This window comes from Schistocerca piceifrons, chromosome X (genome assembly GCF_021461385.2).
Source record: "Schistocerca piceifrons isolate TAMUIC-IGC-003096 chromosome X, iqSchPice1.1, whole genome shotgun sequence".
Classification (NCBI taxonomy): domain Eukaryota; kingdom Metazoa; phylum Arthropoda; class Insecta; order Orthoptera; family Acrididae; genus Schistocerca; species Schistocerca piceifrons.
This window is the reverse complement of record NC_060149.1, coordinates 81,973,129-81,997,235: the sequence shown is the minus strand read 5'-3', so window position 1 is coordinate 81,997,235 and position 24,107 is coordinate 81,973,129. Positions and strand designations below refer to the sequence as shown.

At 41.0% G+C, this 24,107-nt stretch overlaps 1 protein-coding gene across 1 annotated transcript in view; it reads right to left on the bottom strand.

Moving 5' to 3' along the window:
- LOC124721410 (protein-serine O-palmitoleoyltransferase porcupine) overlaps window positions 1-24,107 on the bottom strand; it is a 130,093-nt gene that overhangs the window by 6,469 nt on the left and 99,517 nt on the right. The window contains exon 6 of the mRNA XM_047246359.1: window positions 4,383-4,600. Within this exon, the coding sequence (XP_047102315.1) occupies window positions 4,383-4,600 (218 nt within the window). The remainder of the gene's footprint in view (window positions 1-4,382; window positions 4,601-24,107) is intronic.

Genomic DNA, 24,107 nt, shown 5'->3' with positions numbered 1-24,107 from the left:
AGTAAGGTTTGTGATAACGACAATGAGTGAGACATGAAGTAGCATAAGAATGGGAAGTATGTTGTCTGATACATTAAACATAAAAAATGGGGTATGGCAAGGAGATGCACTGGCCTGCCTCCTTTTCAATGCTGCCCTGGAGAAGGTAGTGAGGGAAGCAAACCCGTTTTCAGAAAGGCATCAAAATTCCACAAATCAGAGCATATACTTGCTAATATGGATGACATAGATATAGTGGCAAGAACCCAAAAGGCAATGGAAGAGACATTCACCACACTTGAACAGGCTAGAAGGAACATGGGATTAAACATTAACTAGCAGAAATCAAAATAAATGGCTGCCAGAAAGGCATGAAAGGAGAACATGCCAGCCTAAATAACAGTGGGAAACTATACCTTTGAGAGAGCTGAGCTGGGTTCAACATTCACTTCCTCAAATTGCACTTCCCAAGAAATAAGAGACTGCTCGTAGCCAATAGAGCTTATTTCACTCTAACAACACTCATCATCATAATCATCATCATCATCAAGGCTCCTGATCTGCACCACCAAGTTACTCATCTACTAGACACTTTTCAATACCTGCACTCACATATGCCTCCAAAAGCTGGAACCTAATAGCAAAAAGACATGGAAAACCTGAGGGCATTAAAAAAAATAAAAAATAATAATAATTTCTTTGAAGAATTATTAGTTGAATTTTTGAAAGAGGAATATGGAGGAAAAGCTACAATCATCAGTCGTACAACATTTATAAAGACCCACCTATCAGAAGAGCAGTGAAATCATCCAGATTCAAGTGGCCTGGGCATGTACCACGTATGTATGATGCAGAAGTAGCCAAAATGGCATTACAAGGAAATATAGGAGGACAAAGAGGGTACGATAAAATAAAAATCAGATGGGAGTTGGGAGTCATTGATGATCTCTGTAAAATGGGTTATAGAACTGAGAGCTCTAGCAATGGACAGAGATAAATAGTGGAAAATTGTTGAAAACACCAAGGCTCACAATGAGCTATAAAATGGTTCAAATGGCTCTGAGTACTATGGGACTTAACATCTGAGGTCATCAGTCCCCTAGAACTTAGAACACCTTAAACCTAACTAACCTAAGGACATCAAACACATCCATGCCCGAGGCAGGATTCGAACCTGCGACCGTAGCGGTCGCGCAATGAGCTATAAAGCCAAAGAAGAAGAAGAAGAAGAAGAAGAAATAGTTTAGCCTGTGGATTGTGCTTCCAAATATATACACATCCTTCCATTTGCACGAAAGTAACTGAGAGTTTAATAAATTTTTCTCTTCTAGCAAACTGAATAACTTTAAATGTATATTGTACTAGTCATTGTTGCCCTCAGAATGTAAATCATTTCCAGCATTGTAAGACTACATATGACTGCCTGTAATGCACAAGACTGAAGCCTTTGCTTTCATACTTGACACATTTTTTATTTAAGTGCTTGTCTAGTACGAAAACTTTAGGGAAAATTAATAATGGCAAATTTTGTGAAAATATTGATAAATGTGTTTGTTTCTATGTACTTTCCTTTCAGATTTATATTTAATACTTCCATAATTATTTGAATGAACTCAAGAAAGATACAATTTTACTACTTTTAGTATTGCATCATTATACTTAATAAATCTTGCTATAGATAATATTGTTGTAAAATTTCACATAGTATGCATGGATGAATGTAATGTGTGTGCATTAAAAAACTGTTAACAAGATTTCTTTCTTTGGAGTTATGAGGGTGCTATTGCCATTTACTGTCTTTCAGTTCATGGTAATTTGTTATTTAGATCTTTAGGGATAGATTTTCTACATTCTCTCTTTTCAAAATTTTGGGGGTCTTTCTCAGAAATGGAGGGTGATTTTTCTTTATTTCCAAAAATTCTTGCTTCTCGTGGATTTTGAAAACATTTAGTTGGGGGACATGAGGATACAGATATCAATCCTGTCCCTGGCTAACCGCATCTATCCTTATGCACCTTTGCTCCAGCAAGGTAGCGTCGCTGACAGGGAAGACCCATCATGCGATCGGGGTGATTTTGGCACCTGTAGATCTTTAGGCGGAAGAGTGAGCCACTCTGGTTTGAGAAGCCATGCAAAAGGGATCATGTACAATAAGTCTCTTTAATGACATGGGAAAATAATTTGCAGAAATGATTGTATTTCATTACCCAGGAAATGACATTTAATTCAATCGCAAATGTTAAGTACCTACCAGCAATGGCCAACTCAAACCAAGTGGTGTTTAGTGAATGACTGTGGTTGTAGAACAAGCGAGAACCGACACATAGGGACATCTTACTTGTGACTAAAGTATAATAAATTGAGTATTTATTAAATCTGTGTTAACATCATTTAACCCTATCATTTTAATGCTAGTCTATTGGCGGGGATTATGAACAGAGTTATAGGAGAGATAGATAGGAAACATGTCAGTAGGTTCACGGTCAAGAACTTTCATGATCTGGCATGTGTACCTTGGGTGTAAGTTTGCCTTCCTATGCTGTCAAGAGCCAACAAGTCCGACACCTATGAATTTTAATTAAAAAGGAGGAACAGCTTAAAAGATTCAGCTCACAAAACATTCATATATCCAATCACATATGAAAATTTGAGATGAAATAACTTTAATATTATGATGTTCATGTAATTTCTGTTACACTATGTCCCCTGTTTTCATATCACTCCTACAAAGATTAGCTATAGTACTACTCAGATGATGTAACAGAATTCCCCTTGTTTGTAACATACAAGCAAATTATAATTTATTTTCTGGGGTAAGTTTTTTTAAGCCTGCAACAGCAGCTTCACAGTACCTGTCTTCTTACATTCAAATTTAGGAAATGGCTTGTTGGAGGCGTCAAGTGAAAGCGTTATAACGGGACCAGGAAACAGAAATGGGGGGAGGGGGGGGGGGGCAGAATTGTGATCAGAACACAGTGAAGTCAGAAGCAACAGTCAGTGACCCATGTGACAAGTGGACCAACAGCTCTTATGCATCACAGCCTTCCGCATGACGAAATGAGGCAGCAAGTCACCAGGAAGTACTACAGCTCGACTCACTGGCAGTTACAACAGCTGGTCATTGCCTCTATTCCAGGTAATTCACTGTGAAACACAAATCCTGCCACCACCACAAAGTCAGTGGGGAGCAACAGCATTTAAGCTTGTCCAAACCAGCCTGTCAGCACTCTAACATTTGGGCGGTTAAGCCACACTGAACCTGTGCTGCTCACACTATGCTGATGATGCAGCCACATCTACTGCCTCTGGGATAGGAAAAGCTACCTACCATCTACGCATCTGGACACCACGGCAGCTCTGCACTTTTGACACCGTGGGAGGAGTACGACATGGGGATCCACCACTCCTCCCTGGCCTTATGGGACATCAACAGAAGACCTCCACACACTGATACTTGGGCATGACGTGCCCAGAAGTTCGCGTAGCAATCCCTGCTGGCCACACCTTTGCTGACTGGTGAATCCAACAATTTGGCAAAGCAGCAGCAGCAGCAGCAGCGTGTGCAATTAGCAACTGGGAAATGCCGTGACATTCACCTTGCCCACCACCTTTACTTGCAGTTCCAAGCCAATGCTTGTAAACGAGCTGCAACAAAGAAGTTCTTGTAACTTTGACCAGACCTTTTTTGGCTGCAAACCTCAGATTTCTTCAGCAGAGAATCTCAGCCCACAACTAGCTATGCTGGAAATTTCACTGTAACCTACAGTGCAGGAGTCAACCACTGTTATAGAGGGAAAGCAGCCTAAGTGATGAAACTGATGTCATTTAGACATTACATACCAATATATATTAATCCTAAAAGTGGTTACTGATGCTGTATATATACCATGTTAAATATTGCAAAATAGGAGATTTATTTTCCAACAGGATGTACATACTCGAGTGGGGTATGTCTTTCACAATCAACAGATTTCTCTCAAAAATGTGTATATCTGAAAAGCCACTAACTTTTTTTGTTGCTACCACTATAAAAAAATCTGCTGTTTGTGCCTTCAGCAAACAGAAAAATGATACAGGAAATGTACTGTTCTTACAAGAGGAGAGGCTGCAACATGAAAAAAAAAAGTTTTATTTTTTTTTTCACAACTTCAAAGTGTAAGGTATAACGTGAAGGAAATATAACCTTAAAATTAAAGGAAGATAGGAAACAATGTTTGATATAATGTGTATGAATTCTTTTATTATTTACAATACGTGAAACATACGGTTATAATGTAGGGCCCAGTTATTTTGAACAGGAAAACCACAAAATAACATCAATCTTACAGAATGGAGATTGGTAAGTTTGTAATTTTTTGTGTATTACACAGCTATATAAATATACAGAAGAATAAAATACTCACAATTTTTCAGCCAATTGTGCATAGGAATGTTCCAGTACACGACGACTTGAACTAATGACCGAGGTACTTCAATAAACTGCGGTCTAGCTACTGGGAGGCTAAACAGTGGATCAGTTCGTTGACCAAATCCACATAGAATAGCTGAAGCTTCTGACAAGAAAGAAACAAAGTAATGACTCGACCTGAATGAGAGAGCATCACGATAAGCTGTCCACCACCTGCAACAGACACAAAATTTAATCAGTATTTGGAATGTATTTTATATTACTTTAAATGTGTTTACTACTTTGAGAAAAATGTCATGGTTTCCAAAGCAGTGACTGTTGTGGGAACCTATGCAGACACACAACATTCTAGAAGGCAGAACATCCATATACCATGCTATGAGCAATCCCATTAGCTGCTGAGCATGCAACACCACAGCCTCTTCAAATATTTCTACCATTTCATTTCTAACTATTCAATGATGACGACTTAAGTTTTGAACTCTGACTTTAGTTTTATGAACATTATTCACTTTCATGCTCACTCTTGGATTCTGTCAAGTTGCTTATACAGCAAAAACAACTAAACACTACATTCATTCACTGTTCATGGTAAATGCAGGAATTTGGTAGTTCCTACTTCTGTGTATTCTTATCAGTTTGATGGTGATAATTTATTGACCAACATACACAATTATTAACATGATATTTACTGAAAAGTGGACCATGTACATCTTTGTCCGTCTTAATAATATTAATACAGATGCTACCACTGGTGATCACTTACTTTAGAAGTAAATAAACATACAGCGATTCTTAAAGTATTCTAAATGACTATCACTACTGTTGTCCACCTGCTACACAAAAATGGAGAAAGATTAGACCTTAACAACTATAGATCAATCCCCTCATTTCAGTGACCTAAAAACGTTCTTTGAGGTATTACTAACAAGAGTGGAGGGTCAACTAAAATCCTGCATAGGGGAGTATTGAGATGGATTCTGGAAGACACAAACAAATACTGAATGTCAAAAATACTCTCACAAATAAAAATTTAAGAACTGCACCTCATATAGCAACCTTTGTAGAGTTCCAGAACTGCTATGATTTGGTAGACAGTTATTTCCTCTCCCAGAAGCTAACTGAACTGAGCCTAGAAAGTGAGACCTTGAACCTTGTGAAAGGAAAACTTACCAAAATGATGCCCAAAGTAGAATTCGGATGAGAACTGCCACAGAACTTCAAAATCAGAGGATATGTTAGACAACAAGCTAGCCTATTCCCAGTTTTCTTCAAAAGCCTGCTGAAGGAAATTATTTGTGAATTACAGGTGAATGAAGATAGAGAACTGATAACAAAAGGCCAAGTTAGTAGTCAGTTCCTCAGCCTTTGTGTATGGTATCACAATCTGAGCATCCAGTGTACAAGAAGCTACCTACCAACTCTCCTCCATCAAGAAACTAGCAACTAAAGTTAGGATGAAATTCTCATCAACAAGACAGAATTCATCATGAACATCAGAGACACATTCAACACAATCCTATTCACAATATATACGAAGGACATTCAGTAATTAAAGAGAAAAATTGATATAGAAATGAAATAGTTTGTAATAGTAGTTTTCTACTTTCATAACTTTAGGTTAGCATCACTGGCATCAGTTGAGAACAGCTGACAGATAAAAATTGTTTTATTTATGACCTCAATATTTTAATAATGGCATGTTCACTTGAAGTCTGCACATTAGTTGAGAACCATTCAGTGATCTGATTTTTTGCTTCCCGCAGGTAAAAAACTGGCTAAAATCTTTTCTCAAATGATTTTAGAGTATGGCGAACGTTGTATGAACTGTGGAAAATTTTATAAGTGAGTGGAACAGTTGAAAAACGATTCAACCTCAGTGGCTGATGAACAGTGTCCTGGCTGGCTGGTTGGAGTGTCAACTCCTTCGTTTGAAATCCACACTGATGACATTATTCATAAAGGCTGATGTGTTACAGTTGAACATATAGCAAAAACAATTGCAGTAAGTGTTGGCACAGTTTATAATGTTATCAGTAACAAGCTCAATAACAGCAAAACAAGTGCAATGTAGGTGCCAAAAAGAGTTCACACAACAACACAAGGAAACAAGACTCAAAGTGTGTACAGACTCGAAAGAATGCCATGAAACGTAAGTTGATCATTTTCTAAACAGAATATGAATGTGTCATGAAACTTGGATTTACCATTTTGGAACCAGATGCCAAAAGACAAAGCATGGAATGGAAGCATACAAGGTCATCCTGCCAAAAGAAATTCAGAATGCAGGCATCAACTGGATGGAGAAAGTAAAACCAGCAATGAGAGAATTAATGTAATTTCAGGAGACTAGTTCTTCCAAATACCTTAGAGAGCCGATAACATGAAAAATCAGTGAGGGTCTAGCCATGATCAGTAGGTGTGGTCTTCAGTCCGAAGACTGGTTTCAATGCAGCTTTCCATGCTACTCTATCCTGTGTGAGCCTCTTCATCTCTGAATAACTGCTGCAACATACATCTTTCTGAATCTGCTTACTGTATTCATATCTTGGTCTCCCCCACACTTCCTTAAATACTAAATTGGCCATACCTTGATGTCTCAGAATGTGTACCATCTTTTGGTAAAGTTGTGCCACAAATCTCTTTTCTCCCCAATTATATTCAGTACATCCTCATTAGTTACATGACTGACCCATCTAATCTTCAGCAGTCTTCTGTAGCACCACATTTCAAAAACTTCTATTCTCTTTTTATCTAATCTGTTTACTGTCCATGTTTCACTTCAATACATGGTTACACTCCACACAAATACCTTCAGAAAAGACTTCCTAATACTTGTATCTATATTTGATGTTAACACATTTCTCTTCTTCCGGAATGCTTTTCCTGCCATTCCCAGTCTAAATTTTACTTCCTTTCTACTTTGGCCATCATCAGTTATTTTGCTGTGCAAATAACAAAACTCATTTACTACTTTAAGTGTATTTTCTTTTTTTCTGTTTTTGTTTTGGGATCCAAAAACAGCGGAGGTAATACATGCCCATGTCAGACCCTTAGAACACTAATACAAAAAGGGAGATAAAAATGACTACACGTTAAGCCCAGTCGATGGGAGGAAAGAGAGCTAAGAAAAAGGACTTCATCTTGGAGAAAGGTCAATAAAATATGTCACAGAGACAATGGAGGTTCTGGACGAAAGATTAAACATCCTTCACAATATTGCTACGATGGATAAAGAGTAACGGTCGATAACTCAGACAACATACAGGCACCAGAATGTAAGTGGTTAAGAGCATTTGGTCAGGAAATGGCGAACTGTCAAATGTTGATGACAATGAGCACAAAGTGATGGAAGATCACCACTTAACAAATGGCAATGGCTAAAATGAAAGTGACCAATACGCAACAAGCTAAAATGGTCTCCTGGCAACAAGAGGGCCGAGAGGAGGTCAGCCAAGTTGCTGGGAGAGCTTGTTCCCATGAAGGGAAGACCAGTGGTGATGCTGAAGTGACACCATCTGCTGACAGATGGCAATATGGAGATTATCAGAAGGAATGGAAGAACTAGCAGGCCAATGTAGGTGTGGTGCAGCCTCGTTTCCTGCCAGACCGTAACCAGGAACTCACATAAACATCACACAGGCTCCATCACGAGTGGCAGTTTTCCTGGACCTGTTGCACTAAGGAATGGACTGTGTACAGCACACAGACACTCTGAAGGGCACAGAGTTAGAACAGGTGACATAATTGAAAAGCAGGATGTACTGCATGGCCTGACACAGGGCAAAGAGCTCTGCTGTAAATACTGAGCAGCGTTCTGGAAGCTGATACTGATAATCGTTGTTGTCAATTACGAAGGTGCACCCAACACCACGGTCAGTCAGAGAGCCTTTAATATGCACAAAGGTTCTATCACCTAATTCTGTGTGCAGGTTGAGAAACTTAAAGCAATAGATCAAATCTGCAGTAGTTTCCTTAGGAAGCAAATGAAGTCCAAGGTGAACACGGGATGCTACACGAAGCCAAGGTGGTGAAGGGTTCACACCTATTGGGAAAGTGACAGGTATCGCGAAGTTAAGCTGCCAGAGTAGAGGGACGCTCCCCATTCTGGCGGTCAAATGAGTCATCGAAGAAGGATGCATAGGATGGGTGTCTGGGTATGGCAGACAACCGGCATGTGTAGCTGCTGGTATGACAGTGATAATTTGGCAGCTTCTGCATAGAGACTCTCAACTGGGCTAGTGTAAAAGGTGCCAGTGGCCACACAGATTCCATGAGGGTGGATTGTATTTGTACAGTGTATGATGGACGGACACACTGATGCATAAATTAAACACCTATAGTCTAGTTTCCAATGGACAAGGGATCAGTACAAACAGAAGGAGAGTGGTCCGATCCACTCCCCAGGAAGCAATGGTTAGGACGCATAGGACAATGAGGGACCAGGTGTAGCGAGCGGCCAGTGAAGAAACATGGGAGGACCAAGAAAGTTTTCTATCATGCATGAGCCCCAGGAATTTCATAGTTTCAGTGAGCGGAAGAGCAACAGGCCAAAGATGTAAAGACGGTGGGAGACACCAATTGCGCCACCTGAAATTCATACAAACAGTTTTTTCAGTGGAAAGCGAAAACTGTTGTTGATGCTCCACAAGTAAAGATAACAGAGACATCGCTTAAGATGCCGCTTGAGGAGGCAAGTCTGTGGAGAACTGCAATAGATCACACAATCGTCAAAAGATAGGGAGCTAGAGATGCCCGGTGGGAGACAGGCCTCAATAGGGTTAATGGCTATAGCAAAGAGGACAATGCCCAGGACAGAACCCTAAGGTAAACCATCTTTCTATATAAAGCTGTCCGACAAGGCAGAACCCACACAGATTTAAAAATTCGTGAAGCAAACGGATCAGGTGGCCTCGGAAGCCCTACATGTATGAGGATACCATTCCTCCAGAAGGTGTTGTTGGCTTTCTCCAAGCCAAAAGACACAGCTACAGTCTGGTATTTCTGCAGAAAATCGTTCATGACATGGATTGACACAGTGATGAGATCGTCAACTGCAGAACAGTGTGCTCGGGATCCGCACTGTGCAGTGGTTAGTAAATTGTGAGACTTGAACCACCATACCATTTGGGCATGAATCATACGTTCCATCACCCTGCAAACACAGCTGGTAAGGGAAATGGTGTGGTAGCAATAAGGAAGGTGTTTGTCCCTATCGCGCTCAGGTATGGGTCTGACAGTGGCTTCAGGTCAGCATCTGGAAAACGTGCCTTCTGTCCACATGCAACTGCATGAAGGAGAAAGTGCTTGCCCACAAGAGAAAAGTGCTGCAACATCTGAATGTGAACCTCATCCGGCCCTTGGTCGAAAGATAGGGACGAAGTGAGAGTATGATCTAGCTCCCTCCAGTACAGGCGGCATTGTAGCATTCATGATTCTGAGAGGAGAAGGGTATCATACGAGCCTTCTCCACTTGTTTCTGATGGAAGAAAGAAGGGTGATAGTGGGTAGAGATAAAAATCTCCAAAAAATAGCACCCTAAGGTGTTGGAGATAGCAATGGGCCCTTCAATGACGTCATTTGCTACAGTTAGATCAGAAATTGGCCCACACAATGGAAGGAGGAGTGGAACTGCTAAAAGAACTAGTAAATGAAATCCAGCTAGCTTTTTTGCTGTCCCAAACAATGCAATGACACTGTGCACACAACTTTTTATAACGAATACAGTTCGTCATCACAGAATGATGGTTAAAAATGCGAGAGCATGTCTCTGCAGAGAGCATGTCTCTGCATGCGAATGGCATTGCAGCATGCCTCAGTCCACCAAGGGAGAGGGACATGGCGTGGTAAAGGCAAAGTGTGAGGAATGGAATGTTCTGTGGCAGTAAGGATAACGTTCATAAGGTGTTCTACCTGGTCATCACAACTGGGGAAATGTTGTTCAGTGAAGATCGTCAGGGAGGAGTAAAGCCTCCAGTCAGCCTTAGAAAGCTTCCAGGTGGGTTTACACGTAGGTGGGGTAGGAATCAGCAAACAGATAGTGTACAGGAAATGGTCACTTGAGTATCTGTCAGAGAGAATAGACCACTTGAGATGATGGGCAAGCTGGGCAGTGCAGAATGAGAGGTCAAAATCGCAACAGATGTGCATGGACTCTGAAAGAAATGCGGGTGCTCCAGTGTTACGGCAGATGAGATTGTGTTGATTGAGAAGGTCAGGGGGGGGGGGGGGAAGGGGAGGGGGGAAGGTCAAAGTGGACTGGAAAGAAATGTGAGAGGTTGAAGCAGTCACGAAGATGCAATTTGGTTTCCTGGAGGCAGAAAACAAGTGAACGCTTTGAGTCCAAGAGTGGCCTTAATTCCTCCTTGTTGGATCTAATGCCGTGAATTTCCATTGGAGTAGAGTCATGACAGTTAAAGGGGAGGAGAGTCATGACAGTGAAAGGGGAGGAGGAGTCATGACAATGAAAGGGGAGGAGGGAAAAAATGAAGGCTTGTCACCTCAGCAGCTGCCGAGTGCTAGTGTTTGAAGACTCACTGCTACAGAGCGCAGGTAAGGGTATTATGCGGCGGCACCATTGAAGAGGATTGCTGAATCGGCAAAGGAGAAGACCATTTGCCTTTGATTTCTTATAGCGTATCTGGTTGGCAGTGGAAGACTCAGATGTTTGTAGGCTGGGGGGATGTAAAAAGTCTTTGTGGGAGTATTCTTTCTGTCCTTTCCAGCTGGCCGGTTGAGTACCAGGTGATTTCGCCACTGGAAGCGAAGGTGTGGTGGCTTACTGCACAGGTGGATGATGATGATGATGATGATGATGATGATGATGAGGAGGAGGAGGAGGAGACAGGGATGCTACTGTGACACTGGGTGATTTTACAACTGCGGTGCTGAATTTGAGGTCGCAAGTCTGTGTTGTTGTGTCCTTCATGGAGCAAGGTGTAGAAGTGCCAGATGCTAAAATGGAGGGCTTTCGACTAGCCAATAATTTGTGAGCAACAGGGTAAGGCACTTTTTCCTTCACCCGGAACTCCTGGATGGCCTGCTCATCAAGATACACAGGACAGTCTCGGGATGAGGCTGCATGGTCACCAATGCAATTGTTACAGCAAGGAGGAGGAGAGGACAATAGCCTTCATGAGCATCCCTACCACAAGTAAGTTTGGATTTCTTCCTTGGCCAGACCATCAAGCAGCCTAGTGTAAATGACACCACATGAATAATGCAGCATTCAATGTGCCTCAACATGAACAGCAGCGAAGCTGCAAGCAGTTGTTGGGGTTGAGAATCACAATTCATCTCCAAAAGCAACGTGCCGTTACGTAAACGAGATCGGGATTTCACAAGGCTGGCAACTGCATCAACACTTTTCTGAATTACAAACGGATTAACTGTAGCAAAAGACTGACCTCCCTCAGTACATGATACCATGAGGAACTGGGCTGCAGCTGGGAGAGACTTGGAATCTTTAGTCTCATTCCCTTTACGTAGACGTAGACTGAAATAGTGATTGGCTTAATGCCAAGAAAAACTCCCATGATTACCAGTGTCTCCAATGGCATGCTCCTTCCAGTTGGGGGCCCCCTCAGGGCAGGGTTCACCCGCCTTAGGTGATTACTCACACCTCAGGTGACACCTCCTGAATTCCTGCAAGAGGGGGGACTGATGACCATAGATGTTAAGTCCCATAGTGCTCAGAGCCATTTGAACCTGAAGGGGGACCAACTGGCAATTTGAGTACGTAACAGCTCAGACAATCACCCCTCCCCGGACCAGGGAGTACAGGTGAACCCTACCTGTTGACCCGGGTCTGGGAATTACGTATTATCCAGGGACCTTTTACATAGCAGGCACATGGGCCGGCCTTCAGGTGCACACAGGGAGGAAGAAGAAACAAAGAGGAACCTCAAACATCAAAGCAGAGGAAGGATAGGAGATGGAGAATGAAGAAAGAAAGAAAGGAAGGCTGGGGTCCCATGGTAGTAAAGCATGAACTCACCACAGTGTGTCGAGCCCCTTGGGGGGGGGGGGTATTTAAGTGTCTTGTTTCCTAATCTGATTGCATCAGCATCACCTGATCTAATTTGACTACATTCTATTATCCTTGTTTTGCTTTTGTTGATGGATGTTCATCTTAGATCCTCTTTCAAAACACTTTCCATTCTGTTCAACTACTCTTCGAAGTCCTTTGCCGTCTGTGACAGAATTACAATGTCATCAGCAAACTTCAAAGTTTTTATTTCTTCTCCCTGAATTTTATTTCCTACTCCAAATTTTTCTTTGATTTCCGTTACTGCTTGTTCAATGTACAGATTAAATAACATGAGGAAAAGTTACAATCCTTTCTCGTATCCTGCTAAGCCACTGCTTCTCTTTCGTGCCCCTTGACTCTTAACTGCCATCTGGTTTCTGTATAAGATGTAAATAACCATTTACTAATTTGTATTTTACTTCTGCTACCTTCATAATTTTAAAGAATTTATTCTATTCGACACTGTCAAAGGCTTTCTCAAAGGCTACAAATGTAGGTTTGCCTTTCCTTAACCTATCTTCTGAGATATGTTGTAGGGTCAGTATTGTCTCGCATGTTCCAACATTTCTCCGGAATCCACACTGATCCTCCCTGAGGTCTGTTTCTACCAGTTTTCCCATTCTTCTGTAAAGAATTTGTGTTAGTATCTTGCAACCGCGGTTGCAAGGTAAAGCCCTTTACAGGATCTGAATTCCTTCCCATCAAGCTAAAGCCCCAATGATGATGACCAAAAAGCCTCAGTTATGTGAAATAACTGATATACATCTATGTAATAGCAATAATGAAAAACTGTTACATTATAATGAGCAATTGGTGTACATACAATGTTTTAAGCAAGAGTTAAAACAAACTTAGTGATATTTACTGTGTGGAGACAGAAACATTCTAGAAAGAAAGCACATCCCCTCCATTTCTTGAGCACACAAGTATCACCTAAGAAACCTGAAGGTTGCTGCTCAAAGCATGTCAAGCCTTTTTTAAGCTGTTTTAAAATACTTTATTGGTGAAACAAACCCCTCTGCAGCATTTTTGTCATTACTAGACTCTTCTTCAACCTGTGCTGTTTTAGCTTTTCTGTAACGTCTTCTTGTTCTTTTGCACAAATAATACAGTTCCTCACTGAATCTAAACATGGGAGTCTATCTGAGTAACATCCTCAAGTTGCCAAATCTCAAAGAGAATTTTCTGCAGCAGTCATGTCCACAGTTCTATCACCACCTTCAGAGTTTAGCAAGTGACACAACAGCTTGCACAACTGCACATAATATTGTACCAGGATTCAAGAATATATACACAAATTAATTACAGAATATATACCATAAAACATTCTTTATTTGTGTTGGCATCATTATGGCTTCATACATCATTGAAATTTTTCTTAAAATGACAATATCCATACATGAAATAGTTAAAAACACCTTCACATCGTTTGTGACCAGTGTAATTGAATGAGGTCTTAAAACTGAAAATATACATTAACACAGAGAAGAGGCAATGAAAATAAAAGAACAATATTTGCATAAGGAACTATTCACTGAAACGACTAAATGTAAAAGGTATCGTCTTACCAAAGATGTTATACTGTTAAAACTTAGTAGCTGACACACTTAGTATTTACTTCATCTCATAACAGAGATCATTATATATACAAAGAAAAGCAACCTTCAGCATATACATAGTATACACATGTATGGCCAGTACTGTAGCAAACTGGGACCAATGGCCACTAGATTTTGACACAATGCTTTAGGTGAAGACCTCTAGATGACTTTAGCAGCTGGTTATATAACTTACATAAAAATAAATAACAGTTTGAGGAACAAAACAGAAATGTATTTAAAATTGAATAGTTGACATCAATACAGCTTGTCTTATAGTTAAACCAACAGGACTTTCATGATGACAACAACTAGCATAATAAGAATCTGCTGATGCTATATAAACCAAGCAATGTAGTTTTATTTAATTCTTTATTATATTGATACTTCACAATGGATTGATTGTGATGGTAACAGGTAATAACAACAGATTATACAACTATTACACTGAAAAGTACGTAAAATGTGTAACAGTGTATGCGATGAAAGAACAGCATTTTTAACACAGTATGCTACATGTTTTCATAATAAACCATGGTTTAAGAAGCCTCACTCACAAACAACATTATGAATTATAATGGACGTTGAAACAATGTCGGGCAATTTTTATGTTTTAGTGATGGTTCTAGGTAATAACAATAAATTATTGGATTTATTAAAATGAAGAAGTACAAAATGTATCACAATATAGGTAAAATAAAGAGATATTGTAAAAGAAAAAAATAACAAAAACTGCATTTAGCTCTGTGACCGGATACTTACCAACTGCATACATAAAACTACAACCCTTAGGATCGTGGGATTTATTGTAATCTTACCCATTTTATGTAACATTGCTCAACATCCACTAACAGAAATATATGTATCAGTAACTAAGTTTGTGCCATACTCTATCACATGTTTGGCATCCCCACTCTTGCGAGAAAAACCTTACATAATCACACTTTATACAATTTCCAGTTCACATTTGTGCGATTTTGTCATTTGCGTTGGAAACGTTTCTTATAATTTCTTTCACTGAGTACACATCTAATAAAATTAAAAATATTCTGAGATACTGGCCAAAGCCGACAATCCATTGTAAAATATCAGTATGATAAAGTATTACATACAATTACATAGCCTTGGTTTATATAACATCAGAAGATTCCTGTCATGCTAGTTATTATCATTGAAGTCCCGTTGGTTTCACTGCAAGACGAGGCTATACTGATGTCAACTGTTTAATCTATACCACTATACACGGTGGTCCATTGAGAGTGACCAGGGCAAATATCTCACGAAATAAGCACCAAATGAAAAAACTACAAAGAACGAAACCCGTCTAGCTTGAAGGGGGAAACCAGATGGCACTATGGTTGGCCCGCTAGATGTCGCTGCCATAGGTCAAACGGATATCAACTGTGTTTTTTTTTTAAAATAGGAACCCCCATTTTTATTACATATTCGTGTAGTATGTAAAGAAATATGAATGTTATAGTTGGACCACTTTTTCGCTTTGTGATAGGTGGCGAGGTAATAGTCACAAACGTACAAGTGTGTGGTATCACGTAACATTCCTGCCAGTGCAGTCGGTATTTGCTTCGTGATACATTACCCATGTTAAAATGGACCGTTTACCAATTGTGGTAAAGGTCGATATCGTGTTGATGTATGGCTATTGTGATCAAAATGCCCAACGTGCGTGTGCTATGTATGCTGCTCGGTATCCTGGACGACATCATGCAAGTGTCCGGACCGTTCGCCGGATAGTTACGTTATTTAAGGAAACAGGAAGTGTTCAGCCAAATGTGAAATGTCAACCATGACCTGCAACAAATGATGATGCCCAAGTAGGTATTTTAGCTGCTGTTGCGGCTAATCCGCACATCAGTAGCAGACAAATTGCGCGAGAATCGGGAATCTCAAAAATGTCGGTGTTGACAATGCTACATCAACATCGACTGCACCCATGCCATATTTCTATGCAGTAGGAACTGCATGGCGATGACTTTGAAGGTCGTGTACAGTTCTGCCACTACGTACAAGGGAAATTATGGGACAACGACAGATTTTTTGCACGCGTTTTATTTAGCGATGAAGCGTCATTCACCAACAGCGGTAATGTAAATTGGCATAATATGCACTATTGGACAATGGAAAATCCACGATGGCTAGGACAAGTGGAACTTCAGCAACCTTGGCGGGTTAATGTATGGTGCGGCATTATAGGAGGAAGGATAATTGGCCTCCATTTTATCGATGGCAATCTAAATGGTGCAATGTATGCTGATTTCCTTCGTAATGTTCTACCGATGTTACTACAAAATGTTTCACTGCACGACAGAATGGCGATGTACTTCCAACATGATGGATGTCTGGCACATAGCTTGCGTGCGGTTGAAGCGGTACTAAATAGCATATTTCATGACAGGTGGATTGGTCGTCGAGGCACCATACCATGGCCTGCACATTCACTGGATTTCTTTCTGTGGAGAAAGTTGAAGGATATTTGCTATCGTGATCCATCGACAATGCCTGACAACATGCGTCTGTGCATTGTCAATGCACATGCGAACATTATGGAAGGCAAACTACTCGCTGTTGAGAGGAATGTCTATACACATATTGCCAAATGCATTGAGGTTGACGGACATCATTTTGAGCATTTATTGCATTAATGTGGTATTTACAGGTAATCACGCTGTAACAGCATGCGTTCTCAGAAATGATAAGTTCACAAAGGTACATGTATCACATTGGAACAACCGAAATAAAATGTTCAAACGTACCTACGTTCTATATTTTAATTTAAAAAAAACTACCTGTTCCCAACTGTTCGTCTAAAATTGTGATCCATATGTTTATGACTATTACAGCAACATCTATCACGAAGTGAAAAAAGTGGTCCAACTAAAATATTCATATTTCTTTACGTACTAAACGAATATGTAATAAAAAATTGGTGTTCCTATTTTTAAAAAACAAAACATTTGACCTATGGCAGCGCCATCTTGAGGGCCAACCACAGCACCATCTGGTTCCCCCTTCAAGCTAGACAAGTTTTGTTCTTTGTACTTTTTTCGTTTGACGCTTATTTTGTGAGATATTTGGCCTGGTCACTATCAATCGACCACCCTGTATATAAAGAAAATTTTTAGTTTAACACTGTTACCAAAATCTCAAAAGTCCTTCAAATTTTTATAACACACCCTAATAAACACTCAGATGGACATATGGTACATATTTTAAAAACATACACCCCAGTCCATCCCTATGCCACTCGCACTCCCAACCCCTGGCACAGGGATCATGCCCTTGCGGAAGACCAGATGCAAGACCTGTCCAATCCACCCATTCAGCACCTCTTACTCCAGTTCCGTCACAGGCTTACCCTACCCCCATCAGAGGGTGGGCCCACAGCATTTTACTTTGGTATGGCAACCAAACAGCTGTCAACCAGAATGATGGCCACAGCCACAAACAAGGTGGACTAACCAATAGCGCAACATGCAGTAGAGAACAACATGTGAGATTTCAATGGCTGTTTCACAACCCATGCCATCTGGATCCTCCCCACCACCACCAGCTTTTCTGAGCTGTGCAGATGGGAGCTATCATTACAGCACATCCTTCACTCCCACAACCTCCATGGCCTAAACCTAAGGTAACTCACTGTCCCCCTACTCCCCACCCAATTTTGCATGTGCATGTAACTTCTTATTTAAAAGTAAATATAGACAGAAAAAAGGAAGAAACATTGTTAGCAAAAATCTCGAAAAGTGCTGGATCAATTAAGTTAAATTTTTTCCATGATACTCTAACATATTTTCCAATGGACATGTGCTACATATTTCATTAATACATGTGGTACATAAATGTATAGATAACACACAGGGGAGACATTGTTAGCAAAAAGCTCAAAAGTTCTTGCCCAATTTATTTCAAATTTTTAAATGATGCTCTAATAAACGTTCAGACAGACACATATAGGGGAAATTTTGCTAGCAAATATCTCAAAAATGTCTTGACCATTTTACTTCAAATTGTTTCTTGATACTCTACTAATATACAGACTGTCATGGGTTATATATTATTTTAAACAACATTGTACAGATTTTCTGTTAAATCTGACTGTGAGAAAGAAAATGCTGTGCTGTGAAAATGTGCGCTTTGGTTTTCTTTCTTGCAGTAAAAGTTTAACTTAAATATCAGGGCCTTCAAATCATTAGACAAATTTCTTCTACCATTTATAGTCTTTCTCCTCATACATAATTTTAAACAAAAATTGTATACACAACAATGTGCTGTTAATCACAGTCAGTTTTACGAGGAAAGAGGAATGTTGTATTTATAGCTTGTTGACTTATGATTGGAATAGTACAATGGAATCTAAATCAACTGAAACTTTGCATTCCTACCCATTCAATGATTAAAACTATGAGAAACACTGTCACTGAAGCTACTACCCTCACAGATGCAGCAGCTGGAGAGGTCTCTCCTGTACCACTCATATTAGTAAGCCAATCAAAATTCCCATTCGGTTTAAGTGATATCATTTCTCAATTGAGATTTCATTTGCTGTAACACTAAACAAGGCTCAAGGTCGAGAGAGGGACAAGGAAAAGATTGACAAAGAGAGGGGTTAGGAGGCAGAGGAGATGGAGAGAGATCTAGGGTGGAGCAAGAGATGGACAGTGAGAAGGGGGGGACGAGGGGCATGTGGGCAGTGAGAGGGGGGGGACGAGGGGCATGTGGGCAGTGAGAGGGGGGGGACGAGGGGCATGTGGGCAGTGAGAGGGGGGGGGGACGAGGGGCATGTGGGCAGTGAGAGGGGGGGGGGACGAGGGCATGTGGGCAGTGAGAGGGGGACGAGGGGCATGTGGGCAGTGAGAGGGGGGGACGAGGGGCATGTGGAGAGTGAGAGGGGGGGACGAGGGGCATGTGGGCAGTGAGAGCGGGGCATGTGGGCAGTGAGAGGGGGGGGGACGAGGGGCATGTGGGCAGTGAGAGGGGGGGGACGAGGGGCATGTGGGCAGTGAGAGGGGGGGGGGGACGAGGGGCATGTGGACAGTGAGAGTGGGGGACGAGGGGCATGTGGACAGTGAGAGGGGGGGACGAGGGGCATGTGGACAGTGAGAGGGGGAGACGAGGGGCATGTGGACAGTGAGAGGGGGGACGAGGAGGGGAGATGAGCAGGGAGGAGAGTGAGAGTGAGATGAACAGGGAGAAGAGTGAGGGGGAGGTGAACAGGGAGAAGAGGGAGGGGAGATGAACAGGGAGAAGAGGGAGGGGGAGATGAACAGGGAGAACAGGGGTGGAGATGAACAGGGAGAACAGGGGAGATGAACAGGGAGGAGGAGAGTAGGATGTGTATACAATTCCAAACATATTCAACAATTGTGAAGCATTGCACGGTTCGTTAGTTTTAGATACATTTACACCTTGTTCCTTACACTGCTATTAGATCATGTAGATTTTAATTTAGTCATGCAGCCAGCTGCTAACACAATCTAGTGTGTCTTTGCCTCAAGCAACGTGTCAAAGCCTAGTGGCTGTTGGTCTCATTTCGCTACAGTACCAGTATCCTGTGTATAAGCTGAATGTGGCATTTGTTGAATGCTGTAACGACATCAGCTGCTATTCTATTCACATGCACCATGTTGGGCACACACACACACACACACACACACACACACACGGTGTCCAATTTATCTTGACCCACCACCATAAATAACTGTTGTCCAGATGCAAATTACAAAATGTTTCTAGCAAATGTTGTTTAGCCATCAGGGGCATCAATCAGCATGATTGCCTTCATTGTAGCTTTATTTTTTCTTTTTTACAAAGATACGAACAGTGGTATGACTTTTTTAAATCACACCCTGAATTTTTATTTGGTAATTCATTTCTTCTCCTAAATACCTATTCAAAAATGTATCACAGTGTACCATTCACTGAAACACAACTTCTTTAATTACATAACACAACACTGATGTCGCTCCCAGCGCTTAGTGCAGGTACTGGAGATAATGGAACACATCCACGGGCTGACATTGACAGAGGACAAATGTAAACATCAGTAGAATGCACACTCGTCAATCTGTCAACCATTGTCAGTTGATGAGCTGTGTGAGTAGAATGTACACCAACGAAAAGTAGGTAGAAATGCTATTCATCTATGGCGAATGTAAGTTAACAGAACAGTAATTGCAAAACTGCTTTATTATGTACGGGTACATTAGTACAGTAGTTTAGCCCTTTTAAATACTGTTGTGTAGAGTAGGTATACAGTAAAGGCTATCCTTCCTACTAACAGCATTGACATAACATTTCTTTTATTGTTGTTGTTGAAGGTAGGTGAAATGCTACACAGGCAGTGGAACTCTAGAGAGAGCGATATCCTGACAAGAACCCACGTTCCTGACAGGTGTTTTCTCATCTTGTTGTGACGCTTCAGGAAAGGGAAAGTTTCAACCCACGACAACGCAATCGTCGTAGTACTCGCACAGATGAAGCTCCCGAAGTTACTGTTCTCGCTTCTGTTGCTATGAATCCACATGTGAGCATATCACAGTTTGAACATGAGATTGGCATTCCTAAAACCAGCGTACATTGTTTTCTTTCTTCCCCCCCCCCCCCCCCCCCCCACATCACCGGTTCCATCCTTACCATGTACATCTACATCAAGAATTGCATGGGAATGATTTCCAGAATTGTGTACAGTTGTGTCAGTGGGCACAGCAGCAAATCCTTTCCAACCCGAACTTCTCCAATGTTCTATTTATCGATGAATATTCCTTCTCAAACAAGGGACAGGTAAATACAAGGAACATGCATTATTGATCCAGCGACAACCCACAATGGCTTAGACAAGTGGAACATCAGTGTCAATGGAGAGTTAATGTCTGGTGTGGGATGCTTGGTACTACAATTATTGGCCCTTATTACACCAATGGCAGTCTAAATGGCACAGCGTATGCCAACTTCCTCAGATGAATTCTTCCTCCTCTTCTGGATGAAGTGCCTTAAGAAGCAGAATGCTTATGTGGTATCAACACGATGTATGTCCAGCACATAATGCCTTACGTGCACGTCGTGTTCTGAACAGAAGGTATCCTGCCAGATAGATTGGTCGAGGAGGAGCAGTTACTTGGCCTGCTAGGTCTCCTGATTTAAATCCTCTTAGACTTTTTGCTTTGGGGATGAATTAAAGATGTTGTCTATCACGATATTCCAACAACTCCAGAGGGCATGCAGGAACGTATTGTGCTTGCTTGTAATTCTCTTCAGCAGTTGACACTGGAAGCAGTACATAATTCTTTCATTCAACGAGTGCACCAGTGTATCTGTGTCCACAGTCACCATTTTGAGCACCTTTGAATGTTCTACTCCTGGGGAATGGTAGAGGAGAGTCAGTCAATTTTGTGTTATGTTTTTACTTGGTTTTCATTTGTTTTCTGACAACTCCACCAAGTCAATAAGTTTGTGATCCCGGGCTCAAATTAAGTGTTGTGTTATGTAATTAATAACAATGTGTTTCAGTGAATGGTACTCTGTGAAACATTTTTGAATAGGTCTTTAGGAGAGGAAATGAATTACCAAATAAAAATGCAGGGTGCCATTTAAAAAAAGTCATACCGCTGTTCATATCTTTGTAAAAAACAAAGCTACAATGAAGGCAATCATGCTGATTGATGTCCCCCTCATGGCTAAAGAACATTTGCTTGAAACATATAATTGTTGAAGTATAATCCAAGCTTCAGCTGTCTAGTATATAGCGTGCTCGATGGTTTTGTCACATCTATTTCCTTGAAAAGACGTGTCATCACTGTAAAGCAGTGTATTGATTTCTTGGCTGTTATGAGTGCCAAAGCTGGTATTTGGCATCCAGTGAAACATAGCTTTATCCAGATTGGAGCTGATGGAGTGGTCTTTCCCTCAGCTGTCTAAGGAGGCATGTATATGGGGCTTATTAGGCTGGCTTAAGGCCTCTTGACATTTCAATGATGGCATATGTTTTTGCAGCACTTATTAGGAACAAACTGGTGGAAGGATGCAACACTTTCCAGTGGAGTGCCATCAGTGGGAGCAGCAAATTACCAATGACAGTTCCTCCATTCTATTCCTGAAGCTGACTGGCTGAAATTCTGGAATGTTTAAAGATTTTTTTTCGTAGTTGCTGGTAGCTAATGGAATAGATGAGGCAGCTAACAGTCCTTGTTGGTGTAGGTGGCAATTTGTGGGTCCTTTGTTTCAGTGTTGTTGCTTTTTTTTTTTTTTAAATGTGGAAAGCTTACAAGGACTCTCAAGTGCATGCCTGCGTGAAGGCATGGGATTTTGATTAATTATCTTCCAGTTTTCTAGATGAGTGTTTTAGTTTAGTGAGCATCCTCATTCCCTGCGGGGCAGCAAGAGTAGTGCTTAACAGAAGACACTGATTTTCTAACGTCTACCTGAAACCAATAAATTGCAATTGTTTACATGGAAACATTAAGCATGGCATTCAGGTGTGATCTTTGGCCTGTTGACTGTTATCTTGTTTTATCTTGGTGTAGATTAGGGACCACTGGCGGCTGTACATTGACTACTATTGGCATAAAATTTCCAAACCAGTGGTTGAATCTTAGAATCTTTTTAAATGCAGATAGATAGCTACAGTGAATTAATCACTGGGCCTGTAACACGACAAGCTTAATCCTTCTTGTAGTGTCACAGCAAGGCTGGTAATCTTTACTGAGACTATTTTGTAAGTGTAGCAGTGCAGCAAGTTGGTCCTGGTCCACTAATAAACATTTCCTAATTAATCTTTGGAGCAATATACATAACATAATGTGTCTTGCACACATACAGCACATGACATCCAGCGAAGATGCAACTGAGACTTGTAGCAGTGGCAGGATGTCTCTGGAGATGAGCAGAAGGTACATTTCAACATAAGCAGTTATTAAAAGGCCTGCTTCTGATTATTTTGTTTAGAGGTTTCAGTAACTATTTCGTCTGTGGGCTGTGTTAAGCTTGTAAGTTGGGTGGGAGAAATGTCACAATCATTTCCCCACTTTACAACCGTGTTTCTGCTGGATAAGATGGAGCCTTGCTGGACAAGAAGAGATTTTTTTGACAACTACTTAGAGCTGAGATTTTTTTCAGTTTGTAAGCCAAGTGTAAAGGCAACTGCAAAAGAGATCCACACACATCTAAATGCTTCAACATTTTCGTAATATGACAGGGAGACATTCAGGAGAAATTTGTTTCCGAATGACAATGCGCAGTAAGTAGGGAGTGACTGAAGCATCAGCTCATTCCACTGCAGTCTGCCACTTTTTATTTCTTTTATTTTGCTATTTTGCAACACCAATGTTTTGGTTGGTAGCAACTGATATGAAGTTTCCATTATCCAATTTTCTAAGCTTAAAGACAAATACTCATTCTCTTTGGCACTGGGCCTGCCCGCAGATAATGGTTATCTTGGTTAGCTTGGGTAGGTTAGTGGTGGGGACACGGGCAAGGTGTGATGCAGGGAGATGGTAGAACAACTAGACAACAGTTGAAATCTGGAGCATATAGGTACAAGCAAAGGGAGGCAGTTTGTCTGAACACAGAAAGGCATGTAGCAAGACTGGGTATCAGAAAGAGGTATACTGAGAAAATAATACATCAGGATTGTGGTGGATGTGAAGTCAGACAAGATATAGTTGAGGTAAAGTGGAGTACAAAAATATCAGGGTAAGCAGGTGATTTCATACAGATGAGACAGTGCTTGTGGGTGTGGATAGTTGTGATTGTTAAAAAATTTAGAAAAATTGGTGTTCAGTAGCACAAGCCAGATGGTACAAGTTTTGAAGTAGCCACTGAAGTCAACCAAATTGTATCTAGCAGGATATTCCACAACTAGGCAATCCAGTCAGCCCTTAACCACATTTAGGATGAGACCATGAGTGAGCTGATAGTTAATCTACAGCTATACTCATATACAAGGTAGTGGAATGGTTGTGGCAAAGTTGGTGTATAGTGTGGCTACTTTCACAAGTAGCCCTGCCTCTGATGGGATAGGAAATGTCAGTAACATGACTAGAATAGATTGTGTCAATGGGTGGATTTATTGGGCAAGGCT